We start from the raw sequence: 18,488 nt of genomic DNA, 5'->3' as shown, positions 1-18,488 counted from the left end.
AGAGGGCATTAGATCACATTATAGATGGCTGTAAACTACCATGTGGTTGCTGGGAATTGAACTCAGAACCTCTGGAAGAGCAGTCAGTGCTCTTAACCTCTGAGCCATCTCTCTAGCCCTAAAGGAAGACTTCTTACTAATTTTTTTCTTTGTACTTTTTCCTTCTGTGGGTGACTGTACATATCTGTGGGCATGAGTGTGCCATGGCCTCCATGTGGAAGTGAGAGGACAAGATTTGGGGACGAGTTCTCTTCTTTGGTTGTGTGGGTCCCGTGGATCACACTCACAGGTGGTCCGTCCTGGTGGGTGGTGCCCGCCCGCTGAGCCGTTTCATGGCCCTTCCTCCTCTTGTCCTTGGTACGGAATAATTCTCTTCACTTCCTCTGAGTGTCAAGGCTCAGTTCTATAGACTTCCTCCCTGCATCTCATAGTGGTGCAGGCTAATGAAGTAATAACCACCAGGGCTTCCTTCTCCATACCATAATCACTGCTCTCTGTGACCCTTAGCGCAGCACCCACAAGAAAATGCTTCCCAGCTTGGAAACCATCTTAACTCTTGCAGCTGCCACCTTGTTCTTCCTCACAAGTTCGCAGGTGCCACCCTGCCCTGCTGTGGCATGGCAGTTCACTCTGTCTGTCCCGTGCTTGCAGAATCCTGACTTCCTGCCTCTAGTTGTAGTCGCAGTCCAAAGATGTAACGGATGCTAAATAATTTACAAACATCGTTCAGCCCATTACTGTAAATTAATTTTATTGGAGTTTTTTGGTGTGGTTTTTATTTTTAGTTTGGAGAGCCTGCAGTGTGCCAGTAATTACTAGTCATCTCTTTTTCTTCCTATATTTGATATCAGTTATGTGATGGATTAAAAAATTGGGCATATGGGCTTAAATGTCATTTTGTTATCAGTTAATATGATTGAACAAAGTGACCTTTTTTTTTTTTTAACCTGTGGGCAAATGGTCCTGCTCCTCTGCTTCTAGGGACAGACAGTCCTGGATGTCCACAGGCCCAGGGAAGGGACAGCATTGCCCAAGCTCTCACATAGTGAGGTTGTGGACTCGCATGTACTCTCTGCTGCACATGGGAGACTGCGGCTCACTGATGCAGCCTGAGTATCCACAGCACGGACAGAGGCCAAGACGCCTTTGTCACGGTGATCCACACGGAGGGAAGCTTCCTTCTCCTTTCTTTGTGGATTTCTATTTGTAGTAGTTCTTGTCTGTGCTCTGTCAGTGTGTGCTGGTAGCTTTGAACTACTTAAGATCTCTAAAAAGGAGCCGGGTGGTGGTGGTGCATGCCTTTTATCCCAGCACTCGGGAGGCAGAGGCAGGCAGAGCGCTGTGAGTTCCAGGCCAGCCTAGTCTACAAATCGAGTCAGGACAGCCAAGTTACACAGAGAAACCCTGTGTTGAAAAACCAAAAAACAAAAGAAAACAAACAAACAAAAAAAAACCCCAAAAGTTCTTCAAAAAGGCCTCGTCTGATCTGTCTGCCTACTCAGCTGTGTAGTCATGCGGCCTGTGTCTGTGAGCTAGCGCTGCCTTCCAGGTCCTCCTCAAGACCTGTAAATGTGGACAGATAGGAGCATCAGCACTGGGTGATGATGCGTAGTACAGCGCCCAATGAAAGAGATGGCAGCCTGGCCTGCCTGGGTGAGCTGAAGGAGTTCAGGGCAGCTGCAGAAAGGAGGTGCTTGGCTCAGCCTTTTAGTGTGGAGGACTACACTAGGTAGACAGGAACGAGGAGTCTTCTTCGTGGCGCTGAGAGCCCACACCAAGGTCAGAGCGTGATGGGTGTGCACTGCATGCTGTGCCTGGAGACTGGAACTCCATGCTACACTCTGAAATGCACAAAGGTGGAGCATGAGAGCTGAAGGGAGCTTGGGGATGCCTTGATGCTGACCTTGCGCTCACCATGCTAACCTCATGCTGGCCGTGCTGACCTCGCGCTCGCCGTGCTAACCTCATGCTGGCCGTGCTGACCTCGCGTTCGCCGTGCTAACCTCATGCTGGCCGTGCTGACCTCGCGCTGGCTGTGCCTGCTTCTCCATTCTGCTTTTACTACTTTAAACTCAGATGCCATGTAACTTCTTTCTTGAATATTTTCCTTTTCTTTTAGATCTCACTGTGTATCACTGGCTAGCCTGGAACTCACTGTGTAGACCGGGCTATCCTTGAACACACAGAGACCCACCTGCCTCTGCTCCCTAGTGCATAGATGAAAGCAATGTGCTACCAAGCCCAGTTTATATTTATTTATTCTATTCTACAAAAGGAGGAAAAGGGATTTTAAAAGAGAAATCTCTTGGCTAGGTGGCGGCGGCACACCTTTTAATCCCTGCACTCTGGAGGCAGAGGCAGGCAGATCTCTGAGTTCAGGCCAATCTGGTCTACAGAGCAAGTTCTAAGGACAGTCAGGGCTACACAGAGAAAACCTGTCTGGAAAAAACAAAAAAAGGAGAAAGAACAAAAAATGAAAGTCCCTTGGGAACCTGTTTCATTGGTGGGGGTGGGGGGTGGGAGTATAGCGAGAACAGGGCTGGACTATGGTGACAGGGTGGGGGTGGGGTATAGTGAGAAGGGAGCTAGGCTATGGTGACAGGGTGGGGGTGGGGTATAGTGAGAAGGGAGCTAGGCTATGGTGACAGGGTGGGGGTGGGGTATAGTGAGCAGGGAGCTAGGCTATGGTGACAGGGTGGGGGTGGGGTATAGTGAACAGGGAGCTAGGCTATGGTGACGGGTGGGGGTGGGGTATAGTGAGCAGGGAGCTAGGCTATGGTGACAGGGTGGGGGTGGGGTGTAGTGAGCAGGGAGCTAGGCTATGGTGACAGGGTGGGGGTGGGGTATAGTGAACAGGGAGCTAGGCTATGGTGACAGGGTGGGGGTGGGGTATAGTGAGCAGGGAGCTAGGCTATGGTGACAGGGTAGGGGTGGGGTATAGTGAGCAGGGAGCTAGGCTATGGTGACAGGGTGGGGGTGAGAACGGAGCTAGGCTATGGTGACAGGGTGGGGGTGGGGTGTAGTGAGCAGGGAGCTAGGCTATGGTGACAGGGTGGGGGTGGGGTATAGTGAGCAGGGAGCTAGGCTATGGTGACAGGGTGGGGGTGGGGTATAGTGAGCAGGGAGCTAGGCTATGGTGACAGGGTGGGGGTGGGGTATAGTGAGCAGGGAGCTAGGCTATGGTGACAGGGTGGGGGTGGGGTATAGTGAGCAGGGAGCTAGGCTATGGTGACAGGGTGGGGGTGGGGTATAGTGAGCAGGGAGCTAGGCTATGGTGACAGGGTTGGGGTGGGGTGTAGTGAACAGGGAGCTGGACTGTGGTGACAGGGTGGGGGCAATAGAAGCACCTGAGTTTCTGGAAGGTAAGAACCCAGGGCTGGGAGACAGGATGGCCAACAGATAGCATAGCTAAGGCAACTTAGGCCTCGGCTTGGTGCCCTGGAGTAGCAAGGGCGTCATCTGTGGAAAATAGAGATTCCAAGAAAACTGAAGGGGTTTTTAGCATTTGGTTAGTGAGTTCAGGTCAGGGCATGTCGCCGGGCATCTGCGAGGTAGGCCGAGGAGGTTGTCAGAGGGCACGCACTAGCATGGTGGAGGTAGATGGCGAGGGGATGAGGCGTCGGGGGGGGGGGGGGGGGGGGGCGGGGCACGACACAGGACGAGAGGGATCGGCGAGCGAGAGGGCAGGTCTAGTAGAGAGTGGCGCAGTCGGCTCCAGGAGGAGGACCCGAGGATTCAGGACAGTGCGATGTGGCCTTGTGCACCTGGAATCAAAGGGCGGGAGCCTGCTGAGTAGGGAGGTTGGAATGATGGGGAAGAGTGGTTGGATGGAGGAGGTTGGCTGAAGTCGGGGGCACCCTGCTCTTGGGGAGAGAAATGACTGGATCCTGGGAGTTGGCCAAGTGGGCATAATGGCACAGGTGGAAGGACTGGGAGGGGACAGTTGCACATAGGGTTTTGTTTCTTAAAATGTAATGAAACATAATGACAAATTTGCCATTTTAGCTCTATTTTCAGTGGCTGTTCAGTAGATTTTTTTTTGGGATGGGAGGAGACAGGGGTTGTTGAAGGTATCCTGGAATAGGTATCGTCTCAGTGTGACCCAGCCCTTGCCAGAAGCCACTTCTGGAAACTTCTTGCTTTGTGTTGCATTCCCATTCTCCTGGGAAGCCCTGCAGGTGTCTGGCTAAAAAGGAAGAGAGGCACAGAGAAGCTAGCCTCGATCTATACTCACCACTGCTTCTTGGCACTGGGATGAGGAGGCCGACATTTCTGGAATCTGGGCCCCACCCAGCTTTATTGTAGGCCTGGGCCTGGGATTCTGCATAAGGCTCCTGACTCCTCCTTGGTGCTGTTGCTCTCTGTGCCTCAGTGATTATATTGGTCCTGCCTAGATCACCTGGGATAGTCCCCCTATTTTGCAACCACCTGATTACCAGTCTTTTAAAAATTTTTTTATTTTATGTACATTGATATTTTGCCTGCATTTATGTCTGAATGAGGGTGTCAGATCCCTTGGGACAGTAGTTACAGATGATTGTGAGCTGCCATGTGGGTCCTGGGAATTGAAACCACGTCCTCTGGAAGAGCAGCCAGTGCTCTGAAGTGCGGAGCCCTCTCTCCAGGCCCTGGTTATCAGTCTTAGTTCTCCTTAGTCGTGTTGCCCTAACATGTTCACAGGGTTAGCTTGTGGACATGTCTGTCCACATGTCTTACTGTCTCCGTTTGACCGGCTTCTTTTTTTTTCTGTCTGTAGACCATGCTTAGGGGGTCCTGGAGGCCACTTCCCTCTCAGACTAACCCTACTTCTCTGCTCCAAGGCTCCTTCCTGTTCCTGTTGTCTGCTAGGATGGGTAGACCGCAAGTCCAGACACCCAGCTCACCCTGTGTTCTGGGCACCTCTCTGCTCTGTCAGCAGGGCGCCCCCCCCTTTCCTGAAGCCCTCCGAGCCCTGTGGCATTCCATACTTCTTTTCGCAGTCCTGGAGAGCCTTCCCAGCTGTGTGGGACTCCTCACTTGGCTGACACGCCCTGGTCTCTTCTGTCCGTCCAATGCCGGAAGCCTGCTCCTCAGGCTTGTAGCTCCTCCAGATTGTAGCTCTGTGGTTCTGGTTTTCATCTGAGTTGGGAGTCGCGCTGTGTTGCCCCGGCTGACCTCTAACTGTGCCTTTGACTGGTCCCTCTGCCGCAGCCTCCCAAGTAGGATGACAAGTCCAGGCCACAAAACAAGCTGAGGGGTCTCAGCCACAGTTCCTGCCCTGACTGCTTCTGCACCGCTCTGCGTTAGCCACACTTCCAGGGGTAACAAGCGAGTGAGGCCGCTAGATCCGCTTTGCGGCACACTCTATGATTAGCGTATTTTGTTATCACTGTCTTTATCCTCGTGAGCCGCCTTAGCTGCTTCTCACTGTGCTAATCCAGTCTAGATACTTTATAATTTCTGGCTTCTTCTTTCTCATTGCCTCTCTCCCGGGTCTCTGCCACATGGCAGGTTTACGCCTGTTACTTATGTATGTTCAAAGTACTGAGTACCAGAATATTGTGAATTTTATGAGAATTGTAAATTTAATTTATAATTATTTTTGCCTTTATTTTACCCCTGTATAGGAAATTAAAAATGTGCAGAATTAGGTCATTCACAGGGGAATAGTGTTTAAATAAATTGGACTAGAATTTTCTTTTTTAAAAAAAGTGAAATCTTGTGCTGACTGTGGTTAAGAGCACTGGCTGCTCTTGCAGAGGACTAGGTTCAATTCCCAGCACTCACATGGTGGCTCACAACTATCTGCAACTCCATTTCCAGAGGATCTAATGCTGCACCAGGCGGGACCATGTTGTGCAGACATAAATGCAGCAAACATTCCTATGCATAAAAGTAAATATTAAAAAATTAGTATAATCGTACTCATTTGAAGGTTGTGACTCATGGGACAGGGATGTGGCTCCGTTGGTAGAGTGTGGCCGGGAGTCCATCCCTTGCTCTGCTTAAACGTGCAGTGGTGTGTCCCTGATTAACCCAGCGCTTAGGAGGGCTGAGTGGGAAGAGCAGGGGTTCAGGGTTATCCTCAGCTACATAGCGAGTGGAAGGCTAGCCTCGGATGGGCTGGGCTCAAACTAAACTAAACAAAACAAAGATGTAGGAAGAAGCCGGTGTGTGAGACGGAGAGCCGTTCGGGTAGAAAGGCTGTTGAGGGCCCTTCCTCACATCCATTGTTTACTTTTTGATGCAGGGGGGTAAGCCTAGCCTGTCACCACTGAGCAGCACCGTGCGCCTGTTGTACATTGGGAAAGCACTGCTTTGGGCGTACTGTGCAGTTGGCGTCTGTTTGGGAGACTGGTTGTGTGTCAGAGGCCATGCCCACCGAACATCCTCACTCTGCCTCATTCCTGCTGCTCCCTGCAGCTTTCACCCAGGGAGACCAGACCCTGCCCTATCAGCTCTCGGCTCCACACCCCCTCCTCTGTTCCCGAGACCTTTGCACACAGAAGGTGTCCAGTCAACATTTGTTGAACGAATGGTCTCGTGGACACAGTAACTTGTTGGTAAACTTGTATTGGCAGGAACAGGCTCTCTTTGCCTGAATGTGGCCTATACAGAACTATTTTCTCTTGGGATTCCAAGTGCTGTCCCTCAGCACTGCGATGCTCTGTATTCCGTGGGCCTAAGGCACTCTAAACTGGCCTGTGGTGCCACCACTTTCCTGTAGATCCAAGGCTTTAGTTTAGTCAGTGTTGCAAAGGAGCAAACTTCTAGCCTCATTTCATCACTTAATGGCTTTGCCAAGTCTGCATCTTGTAATGTCAGTATAACCAATTTTAAATATGTTGATTAAAAATAAGCTCATAGAATATTAGTCAGTGCTGAACATCTTACAGCTAATTATGTTTCCTCGGGCATGATGCAAATGCAGTGTTAAATCAGCCTTCCCTTAGCATGTAGGCCAGAGGGCAGACACTGTCTTGGCTCATGCTCGCTCTTAGAGAGAGGACACTCACCTCACCTAGGGCGTTAGCAGTGGCCATGAGAGCCCAGGTCTCGACAGGATGGAAGATGGCATTGGAGCTGGTCTGCTTTCCTTGAACTGGCTTCGATGCCCTCATCCTTTTGTTCTCCGTGTGGATGGTCCCGCTGTCCAGCAGGTGTACTGTAACAGATGCTGACCTTCAAGGAAAGGGGCATTTTGGCTCCTCTGATGTTCCGATGTGTTTCATGGCCAGGGACCCTAAGGCTGGAGGGTTCCTGGCTTGTCCTCTAGTGTAGGCAGCTTCCGAGAAGGCCAGGAAGCAAGACATAAACAGATTTTTGCCCTAAAATTCTGAAGTACACTATTGTAGTCTAGTGTGCAGGGCACTCTGGCTTATGCTTTTCTGAGACATGTTTTTTTAAGTTTCTATTTTATTTGGTGTTTGTGAGCTGGCCTCCATATAGTCTGTGCACCACATGTGTACAGTGTGTGACAAGTACAGAAGAAGGTGTAGAATTCCCTGGAAAGGAAACTTTAGATGCTTGTGAGCTGCCACGCAGGTGTCAGGAACGGAGTCCAGGGCCTCTGGAAGAGCAGCCATCACTCCAGCCCCAAGATTGTTTTTGTTTTTGTTTTTGTTTTTTTATATGAGTTCAGTTTTACATTTCCTTGTTTCCTGTGTCCCTCTTCTCTCCCTGGCCGCCCTTTCCCTTCAGTTCTCTCGCGTTCCCTTCTGCCCATCTGGTTTTGAGACTGTGTACTCCATGCGAGGCCTCGGCTGCCCCTGGCTTCTTTGTCCTCAAGGCTCAGTCTCCCGAGTGGTAGGACTTGCAGGCGTTTACAGGTGTGTGTCATCATCACTGCCTCCAGTTTCATCACCGAGCTGCTCTCCTCTGTTTGCTCAGGTTGCAGACGAGTACATGTTCTCTCTGGAGGAGAGTAAGAAGACCAAGGGTCGCCGCCAGCCCCTAAGCAAGCTCCCGCGCCATCACCCGCTCGTGCTGCAGGAGTGTGGCAGTGATGACGGTGAGTCCCTCTCGTCACAGTGAGCCTTGCTTTCACGGGGCATCGCAGTCTGGGGTGAGCGTGGGCCCATGGCTTAACCCCTCTCCCAGCCATCGCGGGCACAGGACAGGACTCTCTTTCGTACTGAGTTTGCAAACAGGTTTTCACTATCAGTTCACGACTGGTGGACTGTGCCTCACCAGGGTAATTGGATGTAGGCTCTTTCTTTTCTCCTAGGAGGTCCAAGGCTGATTTTTTTTCAGGACGCTAACCTCTGTCAATGATGTCAAGCCCTCTGCTGGATGAGTGTGTACAAAGCTAAGATATGTCCATGCCGTCAAGATGCTCACAGAGGAGTGGGGCAGACAGCTAAAGAGATCTAACGAAAGGATTCACATCCGAGCTGAGGGCACAGCATGAGGAAACAGAGGGGGAGTGGGAGCACACAGTGCAGAGGGCACGGTGACAGATGCAAGTAAGCAGGAGGAGCAAGGCAGGAGTGAGGCTGGGCCTACACAGCTCCTCTCAAGAGCCTACCGAGGCTTTTCTCATAGGCAGTTGGGGGCCATGGAAGTGTTGGAAGCAGGGTAGCAGCACAGTCAGGTTGGCATTAGAAGGAGCGCCCCTAGGCCAGCAGGGCTAGGATGCTGCTGGGTGGGATGGGGGAAGTATAAGTAGGGAAGATAGAGCCAGCGGGGTTGGGCCACAGTGTGTAGAGCTGGGAGGGTAGTCCCCAGGGAGGAAGAGGAGGAGTTGATGGCCTCATCTTTGTGCCTTTCACTGGGCTTCAGAAACCCAAGTTTAGTGTGGACAGAGGACATTGACATGGGAAGGGTGTGTTTTGTAGGATTTTGGTTTTGTTTTTGTTTGTTCAAGACAGGGTCTCTCTGTGTGACTTTGGCTGTCCTGGACTCACTTTGTAGACCAGGCTGGTCTTGAACTCACATCAATATCTTTGCCTCGCAAGTGCTGGGATTAAAGGTGTGCGCCACCACACCTGGTTCTGTAGGATTTTTTTTTAAAAAAGATTTATTTATTTAATTAATTATACCATATCCAGCCTGCACGTGAGCCAGCAGGCCAGAAGAGGGCACCAGATCTCATTATAAATGGTCGTGAGCCACCATGTGGTTGCTGGGAATTGAACTCCAGATGGACTTTTGGAAGAGTAGCCAGTGCTCTTAATCGAGGAGCTGTCTCTCCAGCCGTTGTAGGATTATTTTTAAATGAGGAAATCTCACTCATTGAGAAGGCAGAGAAGGCGAGCAGAGGCAGGGCATGGGTGGACAGAGGAGCAGAGGAGCCTGGGAAGGAGATAGAAAAGGGAACTAAGAGACCTATGCAAGGAGAAGTGGGAAATGTGGCTCTGAAGCTCATCTTGAAAACACCAGGGAGTGGTCACCCTGAGGTGGCCTGCAGCAGGAGGAGGAGGGGGAGGAGCAAGAAAATGAGGGGGAGTAGTAGGAGGAGCAGGGGGAGGAGGAGTAAGAATGAGGGGGGAGGAGTAGGAAGAACTGGAGGAGGAGGGGGAAGATGCTAGACCTCAGCTGGTGCTGGCTCGTGCACGCTTGGCTGGTGACTCCACTGCTGAGCCCTTTGCTCCTCTGTCCCCTCCTGTGATGTGCTGTCATAGCTCATCTCTCCATTTCCCTTTTACAAAGTATGTGGCGGCCTGGGTGTCGGACAGCCTAGAGGTCCTGGGATCAGACGATTGGCCAGACCCTGAGTCAGGTCCCAGCTGTTCCTCTGAGCTTATGCTCCAGCTCAGCCAAGAGCTTTCATCTGTTGTATAATTTCTTCCTTCAGTGGTTTAAAATGACACAGATTAGCTGGGTGGCAATGGCACCCACCTTTAATCTCAGCCTCCTGGTCTACAGAGCAAGTTCCAGGAAGCCAGGGCTTACATAGAACAAAACAAAGCAAAACAAAAAAGCCCTGTCTCAAAAAACAAACAAACCAAAAGACACAAATTGTAGAAAATGAAAACAAAACAAAGCCAAAACACCCCATCAAAATCCCAAAAGTTTTCATAGGAGACGAAAGAAAAATGACCCTTTCAAAGAGTGACATGTGAGTACTGAGTACGGGCACTTCTAGGTGTGCATGGAACTAGCGTAACTGGTATCATATCCCGCAACCTTTTGTGATAAGTGCTGCTCAGTGAAGGGATGGGGACGCTGTGTGGCCTCTCCATGCGTTAAATTGTTATCAGAACATTTACTTTTGAGTTTGTCTGCTTTCTTTCTGCCAGTGCATTATTGAGACAGGGTATCTGTGCAGCCCAGGCTGGCCTTTGCTCTGTAGCTGAGGCTGGCCTTTGCTCTGTGGCTGAGGCTGAGGCTGAGGCTGGCCTTGAGCCCCTGATTCTCTTCCCTCCACTTGAGGTGCTGGGCGTCTAGGTGTGTACTTGAGCGGCTTCAGCCTCATGGACGCCTGCTGTATCCCTGAGAGGATGAGGTGGCTGTCTGGTTAGCTCACTGGCTTCTTTTTATTTCATTGTTGTTTTTGAGAAAAGGCTTCTCTGCTATCTTGGACTACTCAGAAGTCTTCCTGTGTCTGCCTCCTGCGTGCTGGGATTATAGGCCCTTAGACATGTTAGACAAGCACTACTGACCTGTATCCCTGGCCTTCTTTTTTATTTTCCTGCATGTATGACTATACCATGTGCATACAGTGCCTCACAGAAGAGGCCATTGGCTCTCCTGGTACTGGAGTTAGAGACGTTGTGAGTAGCTTATAGAGGCTGCCGGTTGAACATTGGTCCTCTGGAAGAACCGCCAGCGCTCTTAACTGATGAGCATCCCCCAAGCCCCCTCTTGTTACTTTCTATCTTGAGACAAAGACTCACCACGTTTCCTAGGCTGGCCTCAGACTTTCTGTTTATCTGTTCACTGTCCCAGAGTAACCGCCACCAGCCCAGCCAGAGCCCTTCACATTAGGGTACCAGTAGGCATCTCCTAAGGATCTTAACCTTGTTTTCAGGAGCAGGGCAGGAGTTCCCTAATAGCCTTCGTCCAGCTTTGCCTTGTCCCTGGTTTGACCTAAGAATGTATTCAGTAGGTTTTTTCCCCCCCTCAAAATTAATATAATCCAAACAAAGTTTATGCATGATATATCCTATCCTCCCCCCCCTTTGCTTCCCCTTTCTTTTTTAGAACCAGGAGTAGCTATGTAGCCAAATGGGGTTTGAACCCATGACTCCCCTGCCTCAGCCTCACAAGGGCTGGAATTACAAGCTCCATATTTCCAACTTTGTCTTTTTGTTTTTGTTTTGTTTTCAAGACTGGGTTCCTCTGTGTAACCCTGACTGTCCTGGAACTTGCACTTTAGACCAGGCTGTTCTCAAATTCAGAGATCCCCTGCCTCTGCTTCCCGTGTGCTGGGATTAAAGGCATGCACCATTGGCCCTCCTCCGACTTTTTTTAAAGACATTTTTTTTATCTGAAATACAATATTTTTAGTGAATGTGCACGTCTTGACTATAAGGCTCTATGAAGCTTTACGTCTGTGAACTGTTAAAATTTTGATTCCCGAAGTTTTCACTTAACACAGTGGCAGCCTCCCCTTCGCATTCGGTATTCACATATGCGATGACTTGGGCCACTCTGGCTTTGTAAGCAGAACAGATGTCACTGTGTGATCACTGGGGCTATGAGCTTGTCTATTTCTGTCTCTTCTGTACTATCTTGGTCCCTCATGTTTGGGTCAGACACTCTCGCTCCAGTATGAACTGTGGGGCTCTTAGAGGCTGATTTGGTTTGTTTGCATTGACCTCCTTACGCTACAGCGAGCTGCCCTTCACTGGGACCATGCACAATGGCAGCTGCCAGATTCCTTTAGGTTAAACATGACTAAGACGGTGGAGGAGGAAATGGGCTATCTGCATTGTGCTAGAATTGCCTGGAGTGGGAATGGGCACCTAGTGCAGGGGTGGCCACCACAGCTCACTCTAGTGTGCTTTGCAGAGATCTCAGGGCCTCCGGGGGAAGGAGTGCTGTAATCTTAGCCAGTGTCACTGCAGTGGACTGCAGGTACATACACAGGCCGGCATGCAGTATCCGCATGGCAGTACCTGATGGCCCACTGTCAAAGCCAACCTCCTGTCAGACACAGAATACTTGGCCAGGCAGGATACAACAACAGGGGCTTCTCACCCTGCGTTCAGGAGCAGTGCCTGTAGCTTGAGCCACACCGCTTGTTGCAGCAATCTGTTGTGGTGTCTGCTCTTGCATCTACCAGAGTTTCCTCCCTGCTACCAGCCTTCAGAATCACTAAGGCTCTCCCCTGCTCCTTGGCCTTTTGTATGCCAGGGGCTAGCGGGCTTTGCACCTTCATTGCTGTCTGAGACCTCCACGCTATCCATTCTGCTCTGAGTCTCACTCTTCGGGAAGATGTGCCCAGAGAAGCCCTTTCCCTGGGTTGTGGTTAAGGGTGCCTGAGTTGTGGGGCACACTGAAGAGAGATGAGGGGTCTGTGGCCCAGGGCTCTGAGGAGGGCCAGCCAGTGACTGGTTTAAGCTTTATCCCTGGGGTTATCATTTCTCTCCCTCGCCCCTATTCTTTGAAAAGGCAGGAGCAATTATTATTTCCTGGATGCTTGGGTTATGCCCATAGGCTCTCTGTTCACAGGCTCCTGGGTGAAGGGTGACAAACACTTTATGGCCCAGAAGAAGATTCATCCTCTGAACCTCCTGCCCCAAACAAGCAGCCCCCACCCTCCTACCCCCACTTCCCCTGACTTTCCAGAGTGAGCCAGAAAGTCCTGACTTAAAGGCCACGATGTAACACTTTTAAGACTTCACCAGTTTTCTGTTTTTCTCTGCCTGTTTCCCCAGCAGAACTGAAGGGAAAGCCCAAAGGGGAAAAGAACTTAACATGCTGGCATTTGGGAGGCAGCAGATAGCACAGTTTCTGGCAGGCTGGTGCTTGATTGTGCTGCCCTTAGAGAGGGCAGAGGGATGGATGTAGCAGCTGCTCCAGGGAACAGAGGGGGATGAGCGCCTGAAACACGAGGGAGAGCAGAGACCCTGAGTCAGTCCGATATTACAAACAGCCACCCCCCCAACCCCAGCTCACATCCCAGCCAAGTTGTCCAGGCCTTAAAGGAGTCTGTTTGTAACTGTTCTGCCTTTGCCTTTTAGCACTGTTTGGAATCTTGAGTTCAGTCCTAGCCTGGGACCAGGAGTGCTGGCCCAGCCCATCCTTTGTAGGCTGACCTCCATGTGCAGCCCATGCTCTGTGGGCTGACCTCCATGTGCAGCTCATGCTCTGTGGGCTGACCTCCATGTGCAGCCCATGCTCTGTGGGCTGACCTCCATGTACAGCCCATGCTCTGTAGGCTGACCTCCATGTGCAGCCCATGCTCTGTGGGCTGACCTCCATGTGCAGCCCATGCTCTGTGGGCTGACCTCCATGTGCAGCCCATGCTCTGTAGGCTGACCTCCATGTACAGCCCATGCTCTGTAGGCTGACCTCCATGTGCAGCCCATGCTCTGTAGGCTGACCTCCATGTGCAGCCCATGCTCTGTAGGCTGACCTCCATGTGCAGCTCATGCTCTGTGGGCTGACCTCCATGTGCAGCTCATGCTCTGTGGGCTGACCTCCATGTGCAGCTCATGCTCTGTAGGCTGACCTCCATGTGCAGCCCATGCTCTGTGGGCTGACCTCCATGTGCAGCCCATGCTCTGTGGGCTGACCTCCATGTGCAGCTCATGCTCTGTAGGCTGACCTCCATGTGCAGCCCATGCTCTGTAGGCTGACCTCCATGTGCAGCCCATGCTCTGTGGGCTGACCTCCATGTGCAGCCCATGCTCTGTAGGCTGACCTCCATGTGCAGCTCATGCTCTGTGGGCTGACCTCCATGTGCAGCCCATGCTCTGTGGGCTGACCTCCATGTGCAGCTCATGCTCTGTAGGCTGACCTCCATGTGCAGCCCATGCTCTGTAGGCTGACCTCCATGTGCAGCCCATGCTCTGTGGGCTGACCTCCATGTGCAGCCCATGCTCTGTAGGCTGACCTCCATGTGCAGCCCATGCTCTGTGGGCTGACCTCCATGTACAGCTCATGCTCTGTGGGCTGACCTCCATGTGCAGCTCATGCTCTGTGGGCTGACCTCCATGTGCAGCTCATGCTCTGTGGGCTGACCTCCATGTACAGCTCATGCTCTGTAGGCTGACCTCCATGTGCAGCCCATGCTCTGTGGGCTGACCTCCATGTACAGCCCATGCTCTGTAGGCTGACCTCCATGTGCAGCCCATGCTCTGTAGGCTGACCTCCATGTGCAGCTCATGCTCTGTGGGCTGACCTCCATGTGCAGCCCATGCTCTGTAGGCTGACCTCCATGTGCAGCTCATGCTCTGTAGGCTGACCTCCATGTGCAGCCCATGCTCTGTAGGCTGACCTCCATGTGCAGCCCATGCTCTGTAGGCTGACCTCCATGTGCAGCTTCTCCTCTGTAGGCTGACCTCCATGTGCAGCCCATGCTCTGTAGGCTGACCTCCATGTGCAGCCCATGCTCTGTGGGCTGACCTCCATGTGCAGCCCATGCTCTGTAGGCTGACCTCCATGTGCAGCCCATGCTCTGTAGGCTGACCTCCATGTGCAGCCCATGCTCTGTGGGCTGACCTCCATGTGCAGCCCATGCTCTGTGGGCTGACCTCCATGTGCAGCCCATGCTCTGTAGGCTGACCTCCATGTGCAGCCCATGCTCTGTAGGCTGACCTCCATGTGCAGCCCATGCTCTGTAGGCTGACCTCCATGTACAGCTCATGCTCTGTAGGCTGACCTCCATGTGCAGCCCATGCTCTGTGGGCTGACCTCCATGTACAGCCCATGCTCTGTAGGCTGACCTCCATGTGCAGCCCATGCTCTGTAGGCTGACCTCCATGTGCAGCCCATGCTCTGTAGGCTGACCTCCATGTGCAGCCCATGCTCTGTAGGCTGACCTCCATGTGCAGCCCATGCTCTGTGGGCTGACCTCCATGTGCAGCCCATGCTCTGTAGGCTGACCTCCATGTGCAGCCCATGCTCTGTAGGCTGACCTCCATGTGCAGCCCATGCTCTGTGGGCTGACCTCCATGTGCAGCCCATGCTCTGTGGGCTGACCTCCATGTGCAGCTCATGCTCTGTAGGCTGACCTCCATGTGCAGCTCATGCTCTGTAGGCTGACCTCCATGTGCAGCCCATGCTCTGTGGGCTGACCTCCATGTGCAGCCCATGCTCTGTGGGCTGACCTCCATGTACAGCTCATGCTCTGTAGGCTGACCTCCATGTACAGCCCATGCTCTGTAGGCTGACCTCCATGTGCAGCTCATGCTCTGTGGGCTGACCTCCATGTGCAGCCCATGCTCTGTAGGCTGACCTCCATGTGCAGCCCATGCTCTGTGGGCTGACCTCCATGTGCAGCCCATGCTCTGTGGGCTGACCTCCATGTGCAGCTCATGCTCTGTGGGCTGACCTCCATGTGCAGCTCATGCTCTGTAGGCTGACCTCCATGTGCAGCCCATGCTCTGTGGGCTGACCTCCATGTGCAGCCCATGCTCTGTAGGCTGACCTCCATGTGCAGCCCATGCTCTGTAGGCTGACCTCCATGTGCAGCCCATGCTCTGTGGGCTGACCTCCATGTGCAGCCCATGCTCTGTAGGCTGACCTCCATGTACAGCTCATGCTCTGTGGGCTGACCTCCATGTGCAGCCCATGCTCTGTGGGCTGACCTCCATGTGCAGCCCATGCTCTGTGGGCTGACCTCCATGTACAGCTCATGCTCTGTGGGCTGACCTCCATGTGCAGCTCATGCTCTGTAGGCTGACCTCCATGTGCAGCTCATGCTCTGTAGGCTGACCTCCATGTGCAGCTCATGCTCTGTGGGCTGACCTCCATGTGCAGCCCATGCTCTGTGGGCTGACCTCCATGTGCAGCCCATGCTCTGTGGGCTGACCTCCATGTGCAGCCCATGCTCTGTGGGCTGACCTCCATGTGCAGCTCATGCTCTGTGGGCTGACCTCCATGTGCAGCCCATGCTCTGTGGGCTGACCTCCATGTGCAGCCCGGTGCTAACTCATGCTTCTGCTTTCTCCTCTAGAGACCTCTGAACAGCTGACCCCTGAGGAAGAGGCCGAGGAGACAGAGGCATGGGCCAAGCCTCTAAGCCAGCTGTGGCAGAACCGACCCCCGAACTTTGAGGCCGAAAAGGAGTTCAATGAGATCATGGCCCAGCAGGCCCCTCATTGTGCTGTCTGTATGATCTTCCAGACCTACCATCAGGTGAGTGTGCCTGCCAGGTATCCAAGGCCTGGAAGCTGAGGAAGCCGAGTTTAATTATAGCACAGGGCTTGTCACTGCTTGCCTTTGGGGGCCTTTTCCTCCAGCATCCGCGCTCTGTCAGTGTTTTGGTGAGGCTCTGACTGGCAGACGACCCAGCCTACCTGGTGACCTCATTGTTTGCAGAGCATGTTTCTTCCTAGTCTGGGGCTCTTCCTAGCTGATGTGATGTAGTCCTGGTCAGTCAGGATACAAGAATGCAGTTTCTTTCCGATTTGAGTCAGCCTTGGGCGAAGAGCCAGGTCTTCTCATGTCATCTTCTTCCCTTCCTCATTGTCATAGTGAGTGCTGCTCGAGCAGAAGGCAGCATGGGGGCAGGGGAAAGGGCCAGGTAGAGGATCTGACACAGTGATGGCTGGGCTCCACTGTGGTCTTCCCGTCTGGGGCACTGATGACCTCGCCATGGAACACTTCAGATCAAGCTCTAGAAGGTCAGGCAGGAATTCAGAGCAGCGGGTGCCGGGGAGCCAGCTCTGGCTGGGGTGGGTCCTATGAGGGTGGTAGGAGGTAAGCCATTTCCCTGTGGTGGTTTTATGGTACTGCTGCCCTGAGCTTGGCTAGGCCCCAGGCTCATGCTTGCAGAAGGATGGAGCTTAGACCCACATGCTAGCTCAACAACCCATGGCTTCTTTGTAGTCACAGAAAGCAAAAGCAAAGAGCTGTTTGTGCCTTTGTTTGTGAGGGACATGACTGGCCCAATTGTTACTGTCAGCAGATCTACTAGGTTGGGCCAGGGTTTCTTGAATGGCCTAGGCTCAAGAGGGTGACATGCTTCCAGGATGTCCTCGGGATGGGGGTAATAATGGTGCCATCCAGCGGCAGAGGCAGAGGATACTTGTCGTGAGTGTAGCTCGCCAAGGGCAGTGTGTAACACAGTGTTCTCCTAGGAATCACAGGTGGGGATCTAGCCATGTGACAGAGCCACCCTTCAGGTGACCTGCTGACATGGTCCATCGGAGGCAATCAGTGCTGGCCCATTAGGAGCATGCAGCCTGGGTGCCATCTCCAAGTGGGGCCACCATGTGGCGCAGCACCTGGGGAACAGGCAGCACCTTGCTGCTAGTGTCTCGGTACATTTCATTATCATTTGGTTTGGGAAGACTGAAATCCCAGGTGCCTCTTACTTGCTCCCTTTTCTCAGTTGTCCCCCTGGGGCCTTTGTTTGATGCTGCTGTGAGAAATTGAATTTGAGTCATTAGAGGTAACTTCAATTAGTAGCTTTAGGATAATGGCTGTGCACCCGGGAGCTATAGCTGCAGTTGTAGCAGGAAGAGGCCCAGCTTTCAGCTGATGGAGCAGGTGACGGGCTAGGAGCACTAGGCGTGTGCTCACTCTGCTATGCGCGTTCTCTGCTGTTCACTTAGGTGGAATTTGGGAGCTTTAGTCAGAACTGTGGGAATGCTTCAGAACCAGCCTCTCAGACCCAGAGGACCAAGCCATTGATCCCCGAAATGTGCTTTACCACAACTGGCTGCAGCACAGACATCAACCTGTCCACCCCTTACCTGGAGGAGGACGGCACCAGCATGCTAGTGTCCTGCAAGAAGTGCAGTGTCCGGGTCCATGCCAGTGAGTACCGCTCACCTTCCTTGCACACTTCCTCGTCCCAGCAGCATGGGAGAGTTTCTGCTTCCTGGAAGCTGTTGTCTCCTTTTGGCCTTCCCAGGCTCCTGCTGCAAAGGATGCTTCTGTATTGTTGGGAACTTGGTGGCTGGTGGCTGAGTCTCCTTGTGGCCCCAACATCCATCCAATGCCTGTCAACTTTGGGGTCCCCTGGGTTTTGGGTGTCTGGAGCTTAGCCCCTGGCTGCTTATTAGGGAGATGTACCAGTGAATTCACACGTTTCTGACTTCCCTGGGTACTGGACCATACTGTATGGCTAAGCCCTGGAGACCCTGGCCCAGAATTCAGGGGTTTCTGTATGAGTCACTCTCTTTGGGAATGGTATCTACAGAAGAGTATTGTTCACCCACATTGTGACTCCAGCCCCTGCCCCTCTGATGCTCTTCTAGGTTGCTATGGGGTGCCCCCGACAAAGGCTTCTGAAGAATGGATGTGTTCTCGGTGTTCAGCCAATGCCCTGGAGGAGGTGAGTGGCCTTGTGCTCTTCCCATCTTCCCCAGAAGACGGGTGGCTTTGACGCTAGCCTCTTTCCATGCTGGACATAATTTATGTCTGCAGCAGTTGGCTTAGGATTTGGT

At 52.5% G+C, this 18,488-nt stretch overlaps 1 protein-coding gene across 1 annotated transcript in view; it reads left to right on the top strand.

Annotated features, from left to right (window-relative positions):
• The window catches only part of Kdm4a (lysine demethylase 4A), a 48,663-nt gene that overhangs the window by 19,892 nt on the left and 10,283 nt on the right, over positions 1-18,488 (top strand). Inside the window, exons 11-14 of the mRNA XM_051170951.1 lie at positions 7,870-7,990; positions 16,049-16,230; positions 17,652-17,856; positions 18,300-18,376. Of these exons, the coding sequence (XP_051026908.1) occupies positions 7,870-7,990; positions 16,049-16,230; positions 17,652-17,856; positions 18,300-18,376 (585 nt within the window). The remainder of the gene's footprint in view (positions 1-7,869; positions 7,991-16,048; positions 16,231-17,651; positions 17,857-18,299; positions 18,377-18,488) is intronic.

The sequence above is a fragment of the Acomys russatus genome, chromosome 29 (assembly GCF_903995435.1).
Source record: "Acomys russatus chromosome 29, mAcoRus1.1, whole genome shotgun sequence".
In the NCBI taxonomy this organism is placed as follows: domain Eukaryota; kingdom Metazoa; phylum Chordata; class Mammalia; order Rodentia; family Muridae; genus Acomys; species Acomys russatus.
This window is presented reverse-complemented; position numbering and strand designations above follow the sequence as displayed.